The 22230-nt window shown below is 49.2% G+C and overlaps 5 protein-coding genes across 5 annotated transcripts; 3 read left to right on the forward strand and 2 right to left on the reverse strand.

Moving 5' to 3' along the window:
- Window positions 1-166: 166 nt before the first annotated feature.
- Window positions 167-16094, reverse strand: EI90DRAFT_3012262 (uncharacterized protein; the record flags this gene model as incomplete). The annotated part of the gene is made up of 20 exons (XM_039056551.1): window positions 167-1640; window positions 1696-3272; window positions 3293-3315; window positions 3342-3673; window positions 3728-5121; window positions 5157-6629; window positions 6682-6853; window positions 6876-6937; window positions 6995-7222; window positions 7281-7388; window positions 7445-7551; window positions 7601-7916; window positions 7964-8239; window positions 8297-10669; window positions 10720-10788; window positions 10837-13270; window positions 13321-13527; window positions 13652-15691; window positions 15754-15877; window positions 15974-16094. The coding sequence occupies 20 exons, from the start codon at window positions 16092-16094 to the stop codon at window positions 167-169; spliced, it is 14910 nt and encodes a 4969-aa protein (XP_038921735.1).
- A 478-nt stretch (window positions 16095-16572) lies between these two features.
- Window positions 16573-17513, forward strand: EI90DRAFT_3143840 (uncharacterized protein; the record flags this gene model as incomplete). Its single annotated transcript, XM_039065062.1, has 8 exons — window positions 16573-16621; window positions 16674-16783; window positions 16839-16875; window positions 16930-16949; window positions 17005-17073; window positions 17128-17189; window positions 17246-17382; window positions 17437-17513. 8 exons carry the CDS (start codon window positions 16573-16575, stop codon window positions 17511-17513), a joined length of 561 nt encoding a protein of 186 aa, XP_038921736.1.
- Window positions 17514-17909: 396 nt separating this feature from the next.
- On the forward strand, window positions 17910-18517 carry EI90DRAFT_3012264 (uncharacterized protein; the record flags this gene model as incomplete). The annotated part of the gene is made up of 2 exons (XM_039056552.1): window positions 17910-18126; window positions 18219-18517. 2 exons carry the CDS (start codon window positions 17910-17912, stop codon window positions 18515-18517), a joined length of 516 nt encoding a protein of 171 aa, XP_038921737.1.
- Window positions 18518-18537: 20 nt separating this feature from the next.
- On the reverse strand, window positions 18538-19416 carry EI90DRAFT_3035334 (HIT-like protein). Its single transcript, XM_039058606.1, has 5 exons — window positions 19299-19416; window positions 19145-19223; window positions 19047-19085; window positions 18917-18983; window positions 18538-18865 (listed from the first exon to the last, which is right to left on the reverse strand). Exons 1-5 carry the CDS (start codon window positions 19371-19373, stop codon window positions 18664-18666), a joined length of 462 nt encoding a protein of 153 aa, XP_038921738.1. The 5' UTR covers window positions 19374-19416; the 3' UTR covers window positions 18538-18663.
- Window positions 19417-19430: 14 nt separating this feature from the next.
- On the forward strand, window positions 19431-22111 carry EI90DRAFT_3035339 (uncharacterized protein). The gene is made up of 14 exons (XM_039058607.1): window positions 19431-19531; window positions 19587-19759; window positions 19809-19941; window positions 19999-20124; window positions 20173-20265; window positions 20315-20484; window positions 20551-20945; window positions 21002-21071; window positions 21123-21182; window positions 21244-21368; window positions 21434-21548; window positions 21609-21631; window positions 21686-21773; window positions 21832-22111. Exons 2-14 carry the CDS (start codon window positions 19595-19597, stop codon window positions 21856-21858), a joined length of 1590 nt encoding a protein of 529 aa, XP_038921739.1. The 5' UTR covers window positions 19431-19531; window positions 19587-19594; the 3' UTR covers window positions 21859-22111.
- Window positions 22112-22230: the final 119 nt, after the last annotated feature.

Genomic DNA, 22230 nt, shown 5'->3' on the forward strand with positions numbered 1-22230 from the left:
CCTCGCATGTCGCGTTCTCCGTCACGGCCAGTGATTGGTATGCGTGGGTGTACACACCAGATCGAACACGCCTTTTTTCTCTTATCTGTGCATTAATTATGGCCGGTATTTGTGAATATGTAGATACATTAGATCAAGTCTTCGAAAAATAATCCAAAAATCATCACTAGTCTTCCGAGGCGCGCTCGAAAAACTGCTTTAATGTGGTTGACAATATATCAGGAAGCATTTCGATGTTCCTCAACACGATAAAGTACTCAAACGGAAAGGTGTCCATGTAGTTGCGAGTTTGTATATCCAGCTTTCCGTTTGGGGAACGGGCGTAAGTGGCTTGCTTCATTGTCATGATGGAGCTCGAGTGATCATTGAGCCCATCAACCACCACAAACACAATGAGCACTCGTTCTTCGGAGGCTTTGCGTAGGATTGCGTGTAACCGGTCGTGATTGTCGCAGATTCCGTCTGAGATGATCAGTTGCAACTGCCAAAGATCGGCTGATGAAGACGAGCGACGATTCCGTGCTTCCGATAAGAGGGCGAGACTGCGGTCAATGAGGGATAATACATTGGTTGCGGGTTGGGAGAAAGCGAAGCTGGATAATATCCTGGCACCGTCTTGGTCACCGAATGAGCCCGAGGTGGACGAGTCAAAACCTCGTACCACCTCGACGTCCCTTCCAAATTTCACAACAGAGACCTCCCCGGATTCGAGTCTTTCGAGGGCACGTATAATGAGAGCAATGGTGCCGAACGCCAGATGGCTAGCCCGTCCCTCGCGCATTGACTTGGAATCATCCAGGGCAAGTAGAATCTGGTACTCTCGCTTGCTGGGACGGGTACGACGCAGCCAAATTTTGTCCTTTGAGAACTCGGATGCGATATAAGGGATGATTTTTTTCATGTTCAGCCTTTTGCCAGTTCGATAATCACCCTTCAGCCGGGTTGCGAGCGTCGGTTCTAATATCAAACGCAGTTGCTCACAAAGTGAGTGTGCGAGGTCTTGTGTGAGTGATTCATAAGCTCTCCAAAGTCCATTGATATCTCCCTCTGGACGTCCAGATGTCTGCCAGGCGCGAAGTTTGAACTCGACTTCGGTATCGTCTGGGGGTATAGATTCCTCCGCCGAAATGTCATCGCGGCGACCAGTATTCTGAGATGCACCACCGTTACTCGGCGGGCCGTTTGGCTCGGTATCATCGTCCATCATATCCTGTGGAGACTCAAGGACCGACGTGGCCGGTTTGACTAGGGGTGTTGGTTCCGTCGGTGCCACATCTTCCATTTCCAGCAAGGGAGAAGTCTGTCGTTCATCCTCGATGATCTTCAGTTCATGAAGCCGTGACGCCTCTCCGTCATCCCGAGGGCCCAATGCTTGCATATCCTGATCTTCATCTGTATTGGTGTACTCAACCTGTTCAGGGTCTGAGGGCATGTCCTTAGGTGTATGCTCTGAAGGAGGGAGAATGGACTCGAGACGCCGTCTAATCTCCCGCACCGCATCCCCCAGGTCGCGCAATGGATTCGGGATAAATGAAGTGGGGTCAGAAGAGGGCGGGGGATCTCGCATGCCCTTAGGGAGATCCATTTCTGCACCATCTCGTTGTGAATCCGCTGGGTTATCCTCAATGTGTTCTTCAAGGCTGGACAGAATCATGTCATCAAGGGAGGGCTAGACCGTCACGGGGGTTGGCTTACCCATGAGATGAGCCAGTGCGATCCATGTCCTGGCGTTCACCAGTTTGGGGTGCTCCATTCGGGTGGGATGAGGGCGCGGACGGCTCATTGGATGACAAGTCTCCACCATCGGGTTTTACTTTATCGTCAGCCACTCCCTCGTCGCTTGGGTTCTCGGGTTTCGAAGCATCTGTGGATGAGTGGAGCGGGTCTTCATCCATTTCATTAGTAGTAAGATCCCTGTCCTTCTGGGGCTCTTCTGCATCCTCTGGTGCGTGTGTCTCTTCATTGTGCACCTCCGTATCATCATGCATCGTCGCGTCATCTTGCTGTGGGATGTTTTCCGTCGGCGGGTCACCATCTAAGGGGTCCAAGTGTTCATCGTCGGTGTCCTCGTCCATTTGCAAATCGTCCTCCTGCGCATTTGGCTCCAAGTCCAAATCATCCGGCAAGTCGAGGGTATCGGCATCTGGAACATGCTCATCTAGCTTGCCGCCCCCACCGCTGTCGTCCTGTTCATCAAGGGGATCAGGTAGGTCGTCACTAGATGCTCCCTCCTCGGGACTCATTACATCCTCTGGTTGCTCCTCACGCGGTTGATTACGCTCATCCATGACCTGATCGTTTTGCTTTGGTACGATGTCGGAAGGCTCATTTTTATCGGGGGATCTGTCCTCGTCAATCCCACCGTCGGGAGGGCGCTCCTGGTTATTTTTGTCTCCCCACAGCTTCTCGTCAACTGCGTGAGGATCTGTCGGGTCAACGTCATCAATCTGTTCCTGAATCTCCGTAGTGTCAGATGACTCCTCATCTTCTCCAGCTTCACTTCTTTCGACGTCCTCCAAGGAAGCATCCAGATCTTGACTCATCTCCACAGCGTTTTCGGATTCCGGGACAGTCAGTCCCTCTGGAGGTTCAGAGTCCTCGCCTAGTAATCCTTCTACTTGGCTCTCGTCTTCGATCTCTTGACTAATGTCGTTCGCTCCGGATCCTTCGCCTATCCCGGTGCCCTCGAGAGCCCCTTCGGTTGACTGCTCATCCGAACTGGACTCTTCGGGAGGTTTGCAGAATCCTTTCTCGGAAAGGAACATAAATAATGAACACAGGACGTAGCACAGTTTGAAGGACGACTTCAAGCACAGCGCGAAATCTGTGAGAATGATTCCCATCACACGCACATATTCGTCAAGGAAAGGGAAGACCTCGAGGATAGGATCTATGGGAACAGGATTTAATTTTCCATGCTGTGGCATCAAGCCGCATAGGAAGAGTGTCAGTTGTGACTCGATGAAGCTAAGACGGGCAACTCGTCCAAACGTTCGCCATGACATCGTGGTGCGATGGTAATAACCATCACTGTCGTACTGAACCTGCCACTCCTCTTTCTTGGACCAAGTCCTTAGGCCTTGAACGATTACCAACAGCGATGAAATTATTTCGTCAGCAGGCACAGATCTCACAACGTTGGCTTCAGAAGGAGCCGGTGACTCGGGTTCTAAGTTACTGAGAATGGGACCCAAAAAGGAGTCCATCATTGGCTCTTGATGGATTACTGTCTTGAGAGCTTCTCCTGTCGCAGCAACATGTTCCCGGACTCGCTTCAGCAACGTTTGCTCACCTTATATCGAGTTGAGTTGCTGTCTGAAGAAAGAACTTCAAACACTTACTTCGAAGTAAAAGAGGAATGAAGGAGCTGTAAATTTTTGCGCGGAGAGAAAGAAGTTGATCACGCAGTTCCTCTACTGTATCGAGCTGAGCTTGAAGTTGTTGGACCGAATGTGAAGGGAGTGGTGTTGAACCTCTGCTGGTGATATCCGACAATACTTCCAGGGATTCACGAAGGCCACTTGACAGCACGCCCAGACTCATCATCAGACACTCAACGTCAGGAATTACTGAAGGTCCGATGCGTGTAACGGTTTCTTTGTCCGTCGTTAAAGGTCGGAGGCGGTCCACTAATCCAGAAAGCCGAGTAAACTGATGGCCAACAGTGCCCAATCTAGAGCGGGAACGTTGAAATAAACGTGGTCAAAGGACGGACATTTTGACGTACTGGTTCCTTAACTCAAACGAGATTGAGAATGTAGTCTCGACCCTTGACAGGAGACGTTCAAGATCACGGGTCGGAACGTCCGCGTTATGCTTTGCCAAAGTATCTCCTGCGGTTTCTAGGCTGTTGACCAATCGATGCAAATAGTCATCACTTTTCTCGAAGAGGACTTTCATCTGAGGCAACGACCCAAAGGGAGTCATTGTCAAGTCCAACAAACGAAAACGAGAATTTTGTTTCGAGATAAGATGGTGCTTGGACGTTTGAGGCGTGCCAATGCGCTTCAATTCCTTCAATAAATCTGCCAGTGCTCGTTTCTTGCGATTGAACAGATTTTTGACCTCCTTGTCCTTGTCCTTAGGGTTTTTCGGCACGGGTGAGGCGGAGAGCTCCCGAGAGGCGGAAATAATGCTTGCGGATAAATCATCCGCTGCGGCGCAGGCCCAGGTTGAAGCAGTTTGCGTTATGTCCGAATGCAATATATCCTTGAATTTTTTCAATAAGGTGCCATGGATATGAGTTGTGGTGGTGGATGCATTGATACGGTTAAGAGAAGACGATTGATTGGCAGGGAGGGTGTCTATCATCTCACTGGATCCACTGATAAGATGATTAAATGAGACATGTGGGAGCAGAGATGACTGCACTGGGGTTCTAAGGACGTCCCGGAACTTGCGGATACAACGGTGAAGATGGCGGTGTGTGCTACTTGCACTCTGCTTCAATGCATGTATATTGACATCTTTCCAACTAGCCAACTTGATGTAGTCTCGCATCTCCTTTTCAATGGGCTCCCGAAGCCTCTTAATTTCGGCATCCACAGCAGAGACGGAAAGACGATAGTGTTGCACAAGCGAATCAACGTGGCGGATGATACGGAGCATGCTCTGATCCCTTTGCGACTGCCGTCCATCGATTATTGAAGAACCGTAGCGTGAAAAGGATTCAAGGAGGTCGAGCCGGATCTCGTATTGACCCACAGGACATTCTGTCATGAACTGATCCAACGAAGGAGATATGCGCGCTAGGTGCTCCGTGATGTCACTGAGGGGTTCATCGCTACCGGAACAAATGCTCAAAGGACCCTGGATCAGTAGTTCATACAGTCGGAACCACCACTCAGCTACACCGTCCCTCATATTCTGGGCCTCGGCATCGAGCAGTTGGGACCAACAATTGAGCTCAAGTTGACGCCATGAAACTATTAAGCGAATCAAATCGTTTTGTAAAGGCTTGAGAGAAGTCTCTCGGCTGGCATACTCTTCCCAATCCTCCATGTGACTGATCAAGGCTTCGAGGTACACCAATACCATTGCCACTGGGCTCTGGATGCGTAGGCTCAGGATTCGGTCTACATCACCAAGAAGATGTTGGAGAACCATATGATCCGGCCACTGCTGCGAAAGTGACAGCAGGCGTACCCGAAGAGCACATAAGATTGGGATGGCTTTGTGGACTTCTGAATGTTAGGATTCCGATAGAAGTTGCCCGCGGGTCTGCGGGGCTCGACGCTGGTAGTGCTCTGCTGGTCCGACAGTAAAGATAGCCGCCAAGGAGTTGATTGGAGGTCCAAAGTATCAGGCATCTCGAAGAAAGCCTCAGAACCCATAAAATGGGACGCGACATCTCGGCAATGCTGCTGATATTGGGAACGAGCCGCGAAGTGCACAGCACCGATCGAAGGCTGCATAAAGAGATTGAAGTGCAGCTGTAATAATTTCAGCATGCTCGGTCCCGATACCAGCATATTGGGGGTAGACCTTTGAGTAGTAGCTGCGGTATCTGTACAATCCTCCGTCGGGCTAAATGTAGGAAAGAGTCGAAGAAACTCCTGTTCTTCCAACTCGGCGTCGTTAAATCCACTGCCACTCATTCGTCTTTGTTTGTATATACTGCTGGCTTCCGCTGCTTGTTGCTGTTCGCGTTCGCGATCCTTGAGCCATAAGGAGAGGAGATAATCATAACAGATGCCAAGACGCTCTCGGCATTCCTGGACGGGAGTTGAACATGCCAACTCTAAAACAATGCCTGAGATTTGCAGTAAAGCAATCTCGGACTTTGAAATGGACGGGATGTCGGGAAGCGTTGTGAGCAAGCGTAAATGGCGAGCTGAATGGATAGATGGGAACCTGAAGATGGAGTCAGGAGAACCAGTGCTTGATTTGAGGGCGACATGTCTTCTGCAGAGCCGCAGGCCAATTCGGCAATGTTGTAATGCCCACACAATGGGCCAAATAATGTCCCTTTGATCCGAGTAAGCGTCCTCCAGCCTTTGGCAAAACCCTTCGATCAATCCTTGAACAGAGGACTCGCTATTTGCGAGGTCAGTTGCTTCTGCGGGAATGGTGAGGAGATAATCGAGTCGTGGAAGTACGTGACTGGTGAAGAGTGATAGCTCGTCAAACAGCTGATTCAAACGCAAAATGTCCGGATCCCTTGGCAAGGGAATGGGCGCCAGTTTTTCCGACATGTCGTTGATACGAGCCTTGATGTCCTCAATGAACGTATTTGACGAGTTGTCGGAAAGGATCCGCTCTAGACGCACATCAACGTCTAGGCAGGTTTTCAGTCGTGATATGCTTGACCGAATACAGTCGTTCTTAGTCCGAATCTCAACCAAAGGATCCAATACGGCATCCGGTAGGTAGAGGTGAATGACTGTGAGTGAAAACACAGCAAAAGCTCTGCCGATGGAAAACCATGCAGATGAAGAGGCCCTGGACCTCACTAATGCTTCACAAAGGGGCGTCATGATAACTTCTACATTTCGATCTTCCGCAGCACGGATAGTTGCGCACACGCTCTCAAGGTTCAAATCAGATGGATCGCCTGCGGCGCGAGATAACTGTGCAGCCAACGCTTTAAACTGGCTGGGGGAATAAGCCTCCGGAAGTGCGACGCATATCTGGTGATTGAATATGAGTTTCAATGCGGTTGATGCGCATTAATGGACACACCAACGACAGAGATTGGATAAGGAATGAAACTAGCTGTTGAGAACGTGAACGAGAGTGCCCCTGTGCATGCTGAAAGCAATACGAAATCTGGCGGTGAAGAGCATCACTCCATGTTGATATGTAGCCAAGAGTAACTCCCTCTATACGTCTGCTCAAGTTTAGAGCTGTGAAACTGCGATGAAGATTAGACTCACGTAGCTTCAATAACTTCCTTGAGAATCACAGGATTCAGGAAACCGGCCGGACCATCCAGGCCCTATGCTTTTACGTCAGGGGTATGTACACCAGAAAAAGCAGAAGATCAAATTCTTACCTTCCCCTTATCACCATCAAGAGTCCAACACATTTTCATCCAATTCATCGATATCATGGCTCTTTCGTTTCGGGCGCGTAACATGGAGAAAGCAGGATCTGATTTGGCGTTGTTGTCAGAAAAGCCCGAGTGGATATCCTCATGGATCCATAAAAGATGTTGCCAATAAGTAAGCGGAAGCAGGTGAAGTCCTGGAGTCGATGTTGCAACGGAGATCATATCCCGTATCTGTTGGTGGTAGACGCACGCTCAGAAGAGTAATCAAATTACCATTGCGTGGACATACCTCACGAGGATCTGCTTCTCTTGTAAAGACGCGCAGTTGAATCAGCAGGAACATGACAGTATCACCATCCAACGCCGGCCGGTTTACCAAAGTGGCGTGGTTGGAGATCTGGAAAAGGGATGCACTTCAGTAATAACACAAGAATCCTTGAGGATCGTGCATACATAGCTGGCGATATCTTGTTGCAGTGCTGTCAAGTTCTCTGATTGATTGGAGGTTGGTTGAAAAAGGGTGGAAAGCGACAATGCCTCCAGTGCACGGCGTCTCAAATCTATGTCTGGATCAGTATCAATGCCCCACATGATTGAGGAAACGTGAACCTTCAGCGCTCGTCAATTCAGTTCTTGAAACAAGATCGTTCAGAGCTTGCGTGTTGGATGCTGGGACTATGGAGACAGGCAGGAAGGCGCTCCATATCGCTTTCATAGAACGCCCTGTCTTCAAAGAGGTGAGTTGAAGTAGATTGTCAATTACGATTCTGAGGGATGGGGTAATCCTCTGAATGGGTGTCACTTCGGCAATCGAGGCTACGATGCAGCGAATGGCGGTCAAATTGAAAGCTTCCGCTGTATTAACCTTCCCAAGACTTTCTAGACGGTCGAGGAAGAGGCAAGCCGCACGGATATCTGCCTGTAGCTTGATGTAGACAGATAGCAATCAAACCGATGACAAGACGTGCTCACCCTGTAATCAGTTTTATCCCTGCTAAAGGCGGAGATGAAAGCAGAGGTCCATTGCCTTGCTTCTTGAAACAGGGGGGAAATCCACTCGGTGACTCCGTGCTTGATAACAGGGGGATTGGGGGATAACGAGGTGACGCTACGATACAAGGATGACACGGAAAACTCGGCCTTGTCAAAGAGACTTTCGCGTCGAACTAAAAGCTCCAGCATGTCCCTGAACTGAGGGAATGCGACCGACAGGCCGGATGGGGGTGCGACAATATGAAGATCTAGGGGCTTTTGATACACAATTTATGCATATAATTGTGCCAACAACAAACGTCCTCGACATACCTGAGACCCCGCCCACTCATTCAGAAGCTCAGATGAGCTCAGAATATGGGCATGTGACTGGGGAAACGCCGTTGAGGAGAATAGCTTGAGTAAGGCATTGCGTATCCAGGCTCTCTCGATATTTGTCATGTCGGAGAGGGAGAATGCAGCAGTACGAACAACTCGGAGACGATCACGAACTGACGTGGCACGGAGCAAATGGAAGAGCAACGCCTCCGAACGATACGGAGAGGGAGGTAGGCGGGCTACGTACGCATTGATTGATCCCCAACGTGTGACGTGATCATCTCCACCGAACCAGATATCTCTTGTCACTTTTTGCGTACCAAAGTCCAATCCTCTGCGGTTGAGTTGGGCTGAAATAGCGTCATCTATAGAGGGGCCTCTCACACCCTCAGCCTGAACTCCTAAGCTGAGAGGCGGCGATGGGTTGTCGATTGAATCATTAGGAAGACATGCGACTTCAACTCCCCTGTTCCGCATGGCTCTGGAAAGTTCGCCACGTGAGGGATTAACTGTCATAATCAGCCTGAAATTTGGATGAGGTTGTAAAACCTCCATTTCACCATTCACCAAGCCCCGTTCCGTCAGAGCGAGTGAACCTTTGCCTTCGCAGAGTGAATTTAGCCGATCAAGGACTGCAGGATTACATAAATTTGCATTGTCCAAGAGTAGCCACGAACCCGATCTCACAGCAGAGACCAGCGGACCATCAATCCATTCGAACAGAGCACCAGCCTGATGCCAATCTTGCTCCATCGATTTGATCTCATCCAACAAGGTGCTGTTTTCTGAATCAGTGAGCGCGCCAATGCAGTCGCGCAAGGTGTGGAACGCATGGGGAGGCTCAAAGGGCAAGTTGGAGTGGGAGGCGAATCGTCGCAAGTGGAATAATGCATCCAGACGTTTGTAAGGTTGCTGACTTGCGCGGCGTTCCAATTCCGCAATGACTGAGTTAGCTAGAGCACGGAATCGTCTCCGGGGATCAACTTGCTCGAAACTACCGATCAGATCTGAGGCATCCATGGAGCCGCTTATAGGAATGGTTTGTAATCTGGAGCCACGAAGATCAGCTAGCGTTGTTGCGACAAGAGTCTTCCCAGATCCACTAGGACCAGTCAAGATGAGCAACCAGCCGTTGTCCATACAAGCAGCAGCGGCCTGCAAGGGGCGAAGTAACATATGAGGAATAATATGTCGTGGTTTGAAGGGACGCTCGTGCTGGCGCGAAAGGAGAACGGTTCCTATCTGAACCATCGTAGGTCCAATGGATAGTACGGGACGACGGTACAAGTCAAAGGAAGGAAACGGAAAAATGGCGTGGGCCAGAGACATAACTCTCGATTGATCCTCCTGGGTGCGGAATCGTTGGGAGAACAGGATGTCCACATGTTCGAAAGCGACATCGTGACAGCAAGGGAATGGATTTCTTTCGTGCAAGCTTAGCCACCGCTGGAGATCCCGCAAATTAAATTCCCAAGGGGATCCTTCCACGCCCAATTCACCGCATATTGACTGGCGGTGCAAGGTTTGAATGAATTCGATCATTTTTGCTAATCGCTGGGAGGGTAGTTTGGGACAAGCTTCTGAAGCGATCATGAGAAGGTCTTGCGAGTCCAACTCTTGGATATGAACCTTGATAAAGCGGTTCAGGAAGGACTTCGGCAGGCCTTTTCTTCCTCCCCCTTGATGCAAGGGATTCTGGGCAGCGAATATACGGAACCTAGGATGTCTGAGGAAGGTGCGCCCCAGTTCGGGTATGAATACGGTTCCTCTGTGGTCTAGAATGCTGTTTAGCCCTTCTAAGACTGCTTGTGGGGCCAAGTTCATTTCGTCAAGCAACACCCACTCTCCAAGTTGTAACGCCCGTAGAAATCCAGCATCCTTCCATTCAAATTCTCCCGAGCGACCACCTTCCACTGGCAAGTCCGAGCCAAACAAATCCATTACATCTGTTTGATCGGACAAATTGATGCGACAAAGCCGATGGCCAGTTAAGGCAGCCAAGGCAGCGATAAGGCTCGTCTTTCCTACACCGGGACTCCCCTCTAGCAGAATTGGCTTATGGATCTGGCATGCACGTAATATCCGCATCATATTCAGCCCTGCTGTAGAGGCATTTGTGCTGAATGGAGGAAGTGCCACTGGCTCCGGACCAAGAGGAACAGAGAATGGACCCACAGCAAAACGGGATTCGGTGCGGGACAGATTGAAGTTGTTTAAACCAGCCACTTCCGAAGTCGATAGGGGAACGAGAGCGAGAAGTTGAGTGGTGGCCTTTTCATGCAGCCTACGTATGGAACTATGTCCCACAGACTGGAGACTTGGAAGAGAGCGCAGCCCATCAAGAACGGTCATATGACCCGCGTGATGCTGCCAAACACCGAATGAGAATAACACTTAAAAATAAGCTTGGGACTCACGAAAATGGCGCCTTCCGATATCGCTGCATCAGTAGACTCGAAGACCGTGTTCGAAAAAGACACCCAACCCTTAATACTTATCAGACACAAGACAACTGCTGGACAATGACTGCTCACCAACAAATCTCGCATTCCAACAACAGCAGTTGTACCGATTTCTTGATGAATCCAATCGGTGAACTCAAGCAGGGGCGTGGTGAAGGACCGGAAGGCTGAATGCTTCCATGATGAATCAATGATTACAGCTTTGTCCTCCCTACTATCCAGTGGAGGAACCCATATTTCCGTAAATCTGTTCCGTAGAGCGGGAGAGAGTTCCTTTTTTCCATAATCTCCACCAGGGTTCATAGTCGCAACAATCTCGAACCCGGGTTGGGGGGAAACCTGGACGTCAGCAATATCTAATCCCCCTCTTTCTGCAAGTAACAACGTTCGCGAAGGTTCCAGGACACTATTCAGACGCTCGAGGACGGAGTCATCCGCCAAAGAAATTTCGTCCATGAGGAAGACGCTCCCTGTCTTCATAGCCTTCACAAGAGGACCGTTCTCCCACTCAAAGAGAGAGTCCACGCGCAGGATCTGTTGGCGTAGTTTGTGCAGCTCCTCAAAATGAGCAGAATGTTTTGTATCGCGGAGGAGAGATGAAAGGGTCTGTGAATATGCTTTGATATCACGGGAGTCACTGTGGTCAACAGCAATTCCAAGCCGTTCGAAAACGTCGAGGACCGCGTTACATGCCTCTTGCCTAAGCAATGCCCGATTACGTACGGGGCGTTGTGAACCAAGTAGATCTCCGACTTCTGTGTTCTGGTGACAGTTAAGCATGATGAGGTTGCGACCCATGCTTCTAGCCATGAATTCAGTTAAGGAGGTTTTCCCTGAACCGGTCTCCCCAACCAACAGAACAGGCTCATGGTTTTTCAGGGCCGTAGCCAGTAAGATGAACGCTCTCCGCAGAGACGAAGTCCAAGTGAGTCCAGAGGTCGGCGGGAGTACACCCAACCGCGAGGATTCGGGAGCCATGTACAAAGACGATGGGTCAAGAACAACCTTCAGTACAGATTCAATGACTTCTTTGACCATCAGCTTATCATCTTCCCTTCGTGTTCGTTCCGCCAATAGCATGTACCCAATCAGAGCAAGTTCTTGCACTGATGTAGGCTGTCGAGTGGCCCACCGAAACAGGTCCCTGAGAGTAGCAAAACCTCCCTTACTCTCAAACACACGACTGGTTTGGCGACGTTTTTGCAACTCGGTGAACACGGCGACGATTCGTTGCGCATACGACGGCGCGATGCGGGAGCGTTCATGAAGAATGGTCTCCAATTCAGCCCGAGGGACATCAGTGAAGTGAACTTCCAAAAAACGATTCCGGAATGCCCGCGAAAGAAACTTGCGACCGCCGTAGATACCTGCTGGATTCTGGGTAGCAAACAGCATGAAGCCTGGATGCGGCTTGACAACCTCCTGCGTTTCGGCGACCAAGAGCTCTCGATTATCGTCTAACAGACGATTGAGAGCCTCCAGCACATCCGTTGGGGCTAGATTCAGCTCATCCAGAACAATCCAATCTCCTCTCCGTAGCGCCCGGACCAACAACCCATCTTGAAAAACAAGCTTTCCTGTGGCAGGGTCTGAAACGTAAGTCCCGACGTACTCCTGTATATCTGTGTGCTCATGATTGTTGATACGCACGAAGCGATGTCCTGTCCGTTTGGCCAAATACTCTATAGAACTCGTCTTTCCAGCAGACGTAGGGCCTTCTATCAAGACAGGGAATCGACGAGTTAGGATGATGCGCGCAAGATGAACCAACTTATCCTGGACTGAAGGGGTAAGTATGTAATTACTATCTTGACTAGGTGGGACTGGACCGCGCCGCAAATAGAAGGGCCCGACGGAAACAAACTCGTCCTGTGAATTGGTATTCGAAGGCACTGGAAGGGATGGACGATGTGCCAGCAGGGCTTGCTTATTTGACACTCCATTAAGTAGGTATGTCTCGGCAAATCGTTGGACTAGCAGTGAACTAGGCTCATCAAGGATCATATTGAAGGCCATCCAGCAGCCTTCCCAGAGAGCCCGACGAAGGCCAAAAGACGATACAACGTCCGACGCGAAGGTCAATGCTCGAGCGAGAGTCCGCATGCTGAAATGAGGTCTGCGGTTAGAGCCATCCGCAATCTGGCCAGTACTCGCAAGGCGTCTGACTGATTCGTAGTATTCTGCGACATCCAAGACAGCAGATGGATCGGTGGTGGTGGCTTTCCCGATGTACTGCTCAACTATTGCCACGAGTGCTGGTCTCACCTCATCAGGCGGTGCAACCCAAACCTCCGTAAAACTTGAGCGTATGTTTTGTGGTAGATTCTTCTTACCCACATCAGTCGCCGGGTTCATCGAGGCAAAAATCCGGAAAGATGGATGTCGAGGAACAGGCTCAAGAGTGCCCTTCTCAACTAGAATGATGGAGGATGCGTTTGATGATAAAAGCGGGACCAGCGCCTCCAGGGTTTCTTCGGACGCCAGATTAACCTCATCCAGCAAAACCCTGATGTGAAACGATGAGGTAGCATAAAACTAATTGATGCACGAACTCACCAATGTCCCATTCTAACAGCGCGTATCAGTGGCCCTTCGATGAAGGCGAATGCTAGTTTTGAGGCCGCAAGAACATGTTGAGTCTCAAAGATTGATACATCTTGCACAAACAAGTCCCATTCCTTTTCAGACGGCAGAGAACTAGTCGATCCATCAAGCTTCCGCTTTTTCCTTGGGGTTGCCACGATGGGAGTAGATTCAAGTACCCTAATTCAAAAGAAGCACGCAGCCAGCTTATGTCAATGCAATGGTAATTTGTCGAGAAAATTCCTTACAGCCTACGAATGCGACTTTTAGCTTTGACGTGGGCATCCTTCCAAAGTGCAACTACACGCTTCCACTACTTCCAGCAATGGCCTTCCTCAGAAACTCGCTGTGCTCAGCATTTCTCCCCAAACCGAACGTGGAGTCAAACAATTGAGAAAACCTTGACTGAAGTTCCATCGCCGGTACACGGGCATCCACAGGTTTGAACCCTCCCATCAAATCGCTAGCCTCTGACTGATTCGAAAGGTTGATCACGGTTAAAGTTTGGTTGGCCAATGACGCTAAATACTGAACGGCCGTCGTTTTCCCTGTCCCCGTCTCTCCAACAAGAAGGAGTGGCTCCGAGTAATGTACAGCCATTGAAAGCTTCTCAAGAAGTAGTAAGGCAGGGCGATGAAGGGCGAACGGCCGAGAGCCGGATAGAGGCAAAGGTTGGATGGATGTGTCCACGCGGGAGTGAACAGTGGCACGTCCTATTGAAAACTGGCACACAGACCCATCGGAATCGCTCCTCTCAACGCGTAACTCAGGAACACGATGTTCAAGCAGCCAAGCCAGCCTATCTGTAGATATGTCCAAGTGCTCGAATATGACTTTGGCAATATGGGATTTAGGTGATGAATGATTTGTGACTGTAAACGGAGAGGAGCCAAGAAAAATATCGTATGCTTCGAGATAGATCGCCTCCTTGACCGCAGGACTCATGAACAGCTCGCGATGAACACGAGAATCGACTTGACAGATATTGTCCAAGCAAGACATCTGGTGCGATTCTATCGTCGGAAACAGGCCTTCAACCCGCCTCGCCCACTTCATCAGGTCACGAAATGAAGGGCTAGTGTCGTCTCTGACACTGACACACCCCTTCAAAACCGAATGGATCATACTGTACGTCGACACCAATTTGCCCAAAGGGAATCCCCGGAGGCGGGGGAATTGTGACGCAAGGATAAGTTCTTGATCAGCTGTGCTTGGCGAAGGAATAGGAACCTCAGACCAATATTGATAACCCAAAAAGGTAGATGGCCGAGGAGTGTAAAATTCTGTTGGAGTCCCGGAATTATTAGCAGAACGTGTGGCAAAGAGCGCGAAGTCATCATGCGCAACAACCCGATCTCTTCCAGGGATGTCAACCGTTGCGCGATCCCCAAGACACCGGACTGGAGCTAAACTCTGAGCCAATGGAATAATTGCTCCCAACACTTCGTCGGACGCTCTGTCAATATCTTCCAGTACCAGCCATTTCCCCTCGCGCATGGCAGCTACAATGGGCCCATCGATCCAATCGAAAGCACCAGGCCGCTTGATTGAGGTGACATATGAACCCAGCAAGGACTTAGGATCGATTGATGAATCGGATAGATGGATACTGACGACCTGACGGTGTGACTTAGGATGGATCGTTCTCGCAAAGTGAGAAATCATGAGAGCTTTGCCCGCGCCGGGGGGTGACACCAATAGCGTCGGAAGCCGTTGAGAGTATCGCAAAGCAAGCTGTCGAAGTGCGAAGTGCGTTGTAGGTGTTTCCACTAAATTGGTGGGTGTCGAGGCGTCCGGTTGACTTCGTGGCAGCAGTATACCAGAAACGCCGACAACGTGAGGTGACAAGTCTGAGTACTGTAAAACGGGCGAACTTGTGGAGTCAATGAAAGGGACTTGGTTTAGGGTTCTGGCGCGTTCCTCGATTATCCTTTGTTCTTCAAGAAGAAATAAATTCCACCCGTCAACGACATCAGGCTCAACTTGATCCCCGACGTAGCGCAGGCCGCGCGCTACAGGGACATCAACATTCCCCAACCCCCCAAGATTCGAATGCTCTAGACTTTCGCGCTCGCGCTCTGCCATGCCTGTTTGCAATGCGTAGCACCGAATGGCGAGAAATCGAACACTTGGAGCAGCTTCTTTGGTTTCGATGAGTGTAACAAGAGACGAAAGGGGCCAATGGAAACGCTGGGGGATGCATACATCTGCCCTAAGAATTCTATAGTACGCTAATAAGGTTTTGTCTAAGATACCCTCTGCTTTTGCTAGTTCGTCATGGCGCATAACGTGCGCAATTGGTCCATCAGGTTGGAAACTGCCATTGAGGTATCGAAGAATTATACTGAAATAGCCCTAGTCAGCAACACCACGAGAAAATTTCAGGCAGAAGGCTCGGCCACGTACGGGTAGGTTTCATCATAGATCCCAATAACAACTCCAATAGCCTCGAACACGCTTAAATCGACGAGCTCCGGTAAATCGAGCCATCTCGAGCAAAGATCAAGTAAAATGGGCCGGAAGGCATTTGCTATGTAACTGGTCAGAAAGGGAACCGCCATCAAACGCGACAAAGCATTTAAAATTTCGCCATTGTTGGTCGTGAGCACGTCGGTTGTAAGCTCACGAGGAAAATGAGATTTTGGAAATTCGGACACCAGAGACTTGATCTGCGTTCTTATGTCGAAGAAAATAGTGTCATGACCAGAATATAGCTGGGAGCCTGGAGACGCGATTGCCACCTCCATGGCAAACTGGGGCCACAACGCTTGTCGGGAGCAGAAATTTTTGAATGGTGTCCAATCGAAGCACGTGATCTTTCAATATTCCCCTTCACTAGTCGAGACCCGCCGGAGCTTAACTCACAAAGCGCCCGCGTTGAGATTAGCCCCTGTGTAAAAAAAATGCAATTCTCAAGCCATTTTTGAAAGAATGTGGTGGTTCAGATTTATTACCGATATACCGTGGCAGTGCAATCCCGTCAGGTTACACCTTAGCATACATGAGGGGATCATCAATATATAATAAAATTGCTTCTGCGATGAGGTTCTCGGGTTGGTGTCTTCTGTATTTTTTTTGAAAGGATGAGAGTATGTACTAGTACTGGCAGTTGTTGCTGTTTTCCAACCACGTGTTACCATTTATTTATTAGACTTCTCACAGATTCAATTTGAAAGATTGCGAAGCCTGCGACGTGTTCATTTTTCTCCTCCTGCCGACTCCACCATGAATCCCGCAGTGTCAAACCTCATGTTCTCTCTTGGGGCAATGCAAGGTAATTGGGTAGTCCTTACGCTCAGAGTCTTGGCTCAATGGGATGAGACAAGTTGCCCGCAAAATACCGATGGATGACCTTCAAGTCCTCAACTACGTGCGAGCTGGTTATGCTGTGGTGCAGCTCTTCGTCATTGGCATATACTTTTATGTGTCTTCTATCGTACGTCTCCTTAATTTTGACGTCTATTATCTAACACATAGGTTGACTTGAACAGATCAAAAAAAAGAATGACTTAGCTGTGCTTAAATACGGTATGGACACTTCATCTGCACAGTATGGTGCCTCGCTGATAAGCCTTGGCACAGTTGAGCCTTCCCCTCAGTTTGTCAGTTTCCCCTTTGTCTTTCTTGACTCTATGCCGACTATGGACGGATTTCAAGTCTCAAGAACCCCCGAAAGTTGTACAGACAACAGTGAAGGATTATGACTTAACAGAGGTTTCCAAAGCTGTGAGAGCCTTTTGTTCGAGCATTGCTAATGTGGTTCTTATATGGTTTGAATAGCTTCGTGGTGTGTACATGGGCATTGCCATGCTAGCATTCATGCACCTCTACCTCAAATACACGTAGGTAACTCTCCTATTTAAGTCAAACTCACATTTATCCCTGTTTTGTACATCAGCCAGCCGTTATTTATTCAGGCTGTCATGGGTTTGAAGAACCTTTTCGAGGCTAAAGAATTAGCAATCCATCTTTTTGGGAAGAAGGCAGACGGAGATCTGAAGAGACCCTTCAAGGCGGGACCAGGACTGTTCGGGAGTGAGTATTACTTAACCCACCATGCTGATTCGGACGCTCACCTTGGTTTCTTAGTGGAAGCGCCCGGTCCCTCGACTGATCCAGCCGCCATCAAGGCGGCCGAAGATGCGGCCAAGAAGAAGAGTCAGTAGAGAATTGGAGGCCCCCGCGGTGTTTGTTCATATACTTGCAGCTGTTGGTCGTCGATCCTATGACGAGCTGATAGAATGATACATATCTTATTCTACATCTGCAGTAAATTAATTTCCTCCTTATTCGTGCAAGAGAGTATACCCCCGAACGCACGGCAAATACCATAAGGCGTCTGAGAGAATGCCGATGTAAGAGATAAACGAATTTTAATTTTTGAGAAGGATTTTCGATCAGGTGATAGCTGGAAGATACCGGCTCCCGGTAAGTTTCCCACCTGTTGCACCCTTTCTTCGAGACGTTCGCAAGGGCGGACAGGTCACAGAATCAGTAGACTTCGGCCAAAGCCTCACATCGCCATTAAAAACCCGCCAGCCTAACACCCATCGTACTCTAACATGTACCGACCCCTGGCTTTACGGCGATTCCCCCGGACTTCACATATTGCCTCGAATCTTTCCAAGCCCTCCATCCGCCATAACTCGTCATCATCATCTCCAGCTAACACTGCCAAAAATACTGCATCCAATGCCCTCGGAGCAGCCCAGAAGATATTAGCTGGGGCAAAACACTTATGTGAACGCGCTGGAGCCCAAGCGGGGCAGTTCCTCGGAGGTGCGTGATCCACCAATGTAGATGTTGAGAACTGGTTGCTTACTCCTACCCCCCTTTCACGGCGCCTCTGTCTACTCTTATTTCCATTACAGTATCCAAGGAGCCTTTGATATACAACTTCGCTGTTGCACGTGAACTGTTGAAGCAAGTTTACATTCGAGAATCCTTGGTCCCCCCCACTACCCTGTCAACGTATACTGGCGCTTATCGCACTATACTTGAACGCGCAACCAGCCCAGGATATTGGAGGAGCGTTTTAGAGTCAGGCGAATGGGCCAAAATCGGGATATACGGTTTGGAAGCGTATTTCATCTTCCACATTGGTGAAATGATTGGACGAAGAGGAATGCTTGGTTACAAGATCGAAGCACCTAAGGCCACCCATCACTAGTTGACATTCGCTTGGAAGAGACTACACAATGAGGTTGCATATTTATTCTGTAGTAGTCTTAGAGACGCGGGTGCCGCAAAATCTACATTTCGCTATTACGAGCCTCGGCTCAGACGAGAATATCAGAGCGACTGTGTCTACAGCTATCAAAAAATTCGCACCCTCTCTCCACGATTCAGAGTGGCTATTGCCTGGTTTACCTCGGCGAACCAAGAGATGCCCTTTCTGCCGTCACGCCGACTTCGCACCGTATATCTCAAATCAGCTAGGGTTGAGTTGAAGGGCGGGCCGAAGCAATGCAGATGTAAGTGCTGAACCGAGGTAAAGGGCGGAATATGGAAGCCAAATCTAGGAACACAGTACGGCAATGCATTGGTCGACGAAGGTGCTGGCACATACCTTCTATGATCGCTTGTTGCACCCAGGAGCGTCAGTGAGTCTGCACCCAACGCGAGCATATCTTGGACTTTGTAAACCAGCGCTCCCTGAAGTCAATCATACCATATGTCTCGATATACCCTGTTCTCACCCAAAGGAATGTGCGACGCGTCCAAATCTTTCACGCTTCCTGGGTATCACGATTCGTAGGTTTCCAGATCTAAGTCAGGACACAGGAACAAGTCATACCGACATGCTTCCTAGGAATTACGAGCAGATGGAAGGCGGAAGCAGGACTATGATTTTTGAACACTACATATTCAGGGTTCTAACATGAGTGTAATCAGACTGGTGGGGTTGGCTTATTGCGGTGAGCTGCCTCCAAATGGGAGCGACAACTTGCCTCATTTACAATATCAAACCCCTTGTCCGGTGACACATCACAGAAAGGACATTCTGTAGTAGACCCGCACAACATGATTGTCAAATAAGTGACAGCGCTTCTGAGATTTCGACGCCCGAATGGCTGTGCATTCCGACATTTCAAACAAAGCGTTCCTTCGATTCACTTCCGTGATGGATGACAAATTGTTCTCTGGGTCTTCATCTAACTCTGAGGGTGAGGAGACATCTATGGCAAGCGCAGAATCGATGCTGTTGTCCGCACCCACTACATCGCACACCCAATTAGGTCCGCCAATGCAGCTGCATTCGACGTGCGAACACCTAGTCATCTTGCTCAACGATGCTTCGAATCATATAAGATTTATGAGCAAATACGAGAAACTGGTGCGCTGGGGTATCAACATGATGGTCAAGAAGGATCTTGTGACGTCAGAAGGAGAAAGGCCAGTGAAGCGGAAGGCAAGCTCAATCATCCCTATAGGATTGGCTGGAACTAATGTTCTGGAAGTATTCTGTGCCCCAGTGTGGCTCATGTGCCAAAACTTTACATCGCCCATTCGTCTGTCTGGAGTGCATGTATTTGGGATGCTGGAAGGAAGGACACATTGCGGATCATCTCGAGGAGACTGGTCATGACTTTGGTGGGATAAGCGTGCCGCGCTTTTTAACGACTGCCATTGACTCCGCCTCGCATTCAGCACTTGATGTTAATTCCGGTGCTACTTTTTGCACCGCCTGTGAAGATTTAATTTACCATGAAGAACTTGACAAGCGTAGAACTTCCATACTTTTCGAGGTGGAAATTAGGAACACTGCGTTTCAGAGTGAGTGTGCCCTGTGTCTCCCCTCGATGACTGCTATAACTTGACCAGGCTCTGGAGCCCGTCGAGCGTTGTACAACTCGTGGGTCCCGAGCAATGTGGAGAAGTTGAAACTCCAGAGATCAACGCGCCTTAGTTGTCAAGGTAAGTTCATGCTTATTCTTTGTAGTGAATTTACATTGAACACTTGCAGGCCGGAAAGGATTTCTGAATCTAGGAGCAAGCTGCTACCTTAGCGTTATATTACAAGTCCTCGTTCACACACCTTTGTTGCGGAGATATTATTTGAGTGATAAACACCCACATCAGTTATGCGAGAAAGACATATGTATGGAGTGTGAGATAGACAAATTGCTGACGGAGGCAAGTGACGGCTAATAATGCAACGACAATTACAGAGTAACTAGGGATGATGTCTCTAATATGTAGATTTATTCGTCGGAGTCGCCTTGGATAACTCCAACCTCATTCCTCTATACACTGTGGCGGCATGCAATAGCCTCGACCTCTCAAACCAACTCTCCATCAGCGCCCCAATCCAGTGACACAGGTATTGCTGGATACGCTCAGCACGACGCTCATGAAGTGTTCATTACTATCCTGAACGCCATTCATTTAACATCGACTGGAGATCTTCCACCTTTCAAGTGCCGCTGCATTATTCACACCGTGTTCGGAGCAGAGTTGCAAAGCGACGTTCAGTGCGGCAATTGCGGGAGTGTGAGAAGCGTCGTTGACCCATTGCTGGATCTTAATTTGGAGCTGGAAAGCAAGCCATCAGACGGCGACCATAGTATGGATACCCTTCATGAATGCCTTCGACGGTGAGCGAAAAAACTCTGACAAATTAATTTGCTATCTAATCAATCCTTCGCCTCAGCTACACACGTTTGGAAAAGTTGGGGGAAAATGAGCAACCGTCCTGCCAAGAATGTGACAAGCAGTCGGAGGTCAGCTGCAGAACCTGGAACCTGTGCCCCTTTTGATTTCTCAAACCTCAGAACGCCACTCGGCGCCTCAGCCTGAGAAAACTTCCTCCTGTGCTGTCATTCCAGTTTAAGGTATGCTTTTTCAAAGCAGCTTCATTCCAAAAGACAGCAGCAGTGCCCAAACTCCTGGCAGCGCTTCAAGCAAAACGGCAACTCAAGTACAGTACAAAAGGTGGAGCATCCGGTTCGATTCCCTGCCACATTGGACATGTCACCGTTCACCACGCATGCGGTTGGGATGAAGGATGAAGGATCTCGGTATGGATCCTGAAAGCCGTTGTACGATTCAAGCCTCACCTAGAGATCGTGTTTCACTACTGAAGGAGAGCGAAAATGGGACCCTTATCAATGTATGAATATGAGCTCTTCGCCGTTGTTAATCATGAAGGGCAGATGGACACCGGACATTACACGAACTATGCACGGTATCATGACGAGGTATGTCAATAACACCTAGTGGGGCTTAATATGGACATGAACGTTGTGATTTCTGTGCAGTGGTACCGGTACGATGATGAAAAGTATGGCACCTCTAGGATATCGAAGGTGTCGAAATGAATTACTCTCCCTCATAGGGTAATAAATGCGACTCTCGCGGAGGTCCTTCGGTCCAAGCCGTACCTGTGTCTTTATGTCAAGAAGTATCTTGACTATTCCACGGCGGTCCGTATCACCAGACTATCTTGTTTATGTATCCCAGTTGAGCGTATCTCCGATATAGGGCATCGCCGTTCCCCCTACTGCATGAGCCCTCGTTCCCGTTTATCCCTCAGTCGATTCTGAATCCGTCAATACATGACTTGAATGCACCAAACTCCACCTGCAGTACGTTGATTCCGTGGGAGTGGTAACAATGCACGTTTCATGTATGTGCTTTTGCTAATATTGTGCACACTTGATGCATCGGAGTCCATAAAATTTCATGGCATTCAACTACATGTCGCACCGTGACGTCGTGGAACTGGGTGGAGTTGAAAAGTAACGAGGGGAGATATTTGTACATGATATTTACGATTAAATATCACAACACCCGGTTTGGATTGCATTTCACACGGCTCTGATTAGCTCAACAGATCGCCAATGAATCGTCTGCTGTACCCCGATACAACTGGGATCGCGC

The sequence above is a fragment of the Cantharellus anzutake genome (genome assembly GCF_015039405.1).
Source record: "Cantharellus anzutake strain C23 chromosome Unknown EI90scaffold_5, whole genome shotgun sequence".
In the NCBI taxonomy this organism is placed as follows: Eukaryota; Fungi; Basidiomycota; class Agaricomycetes; order Cantharellales; family Hydnaceae; genus Cantharellus; species Cantharellus anzutake.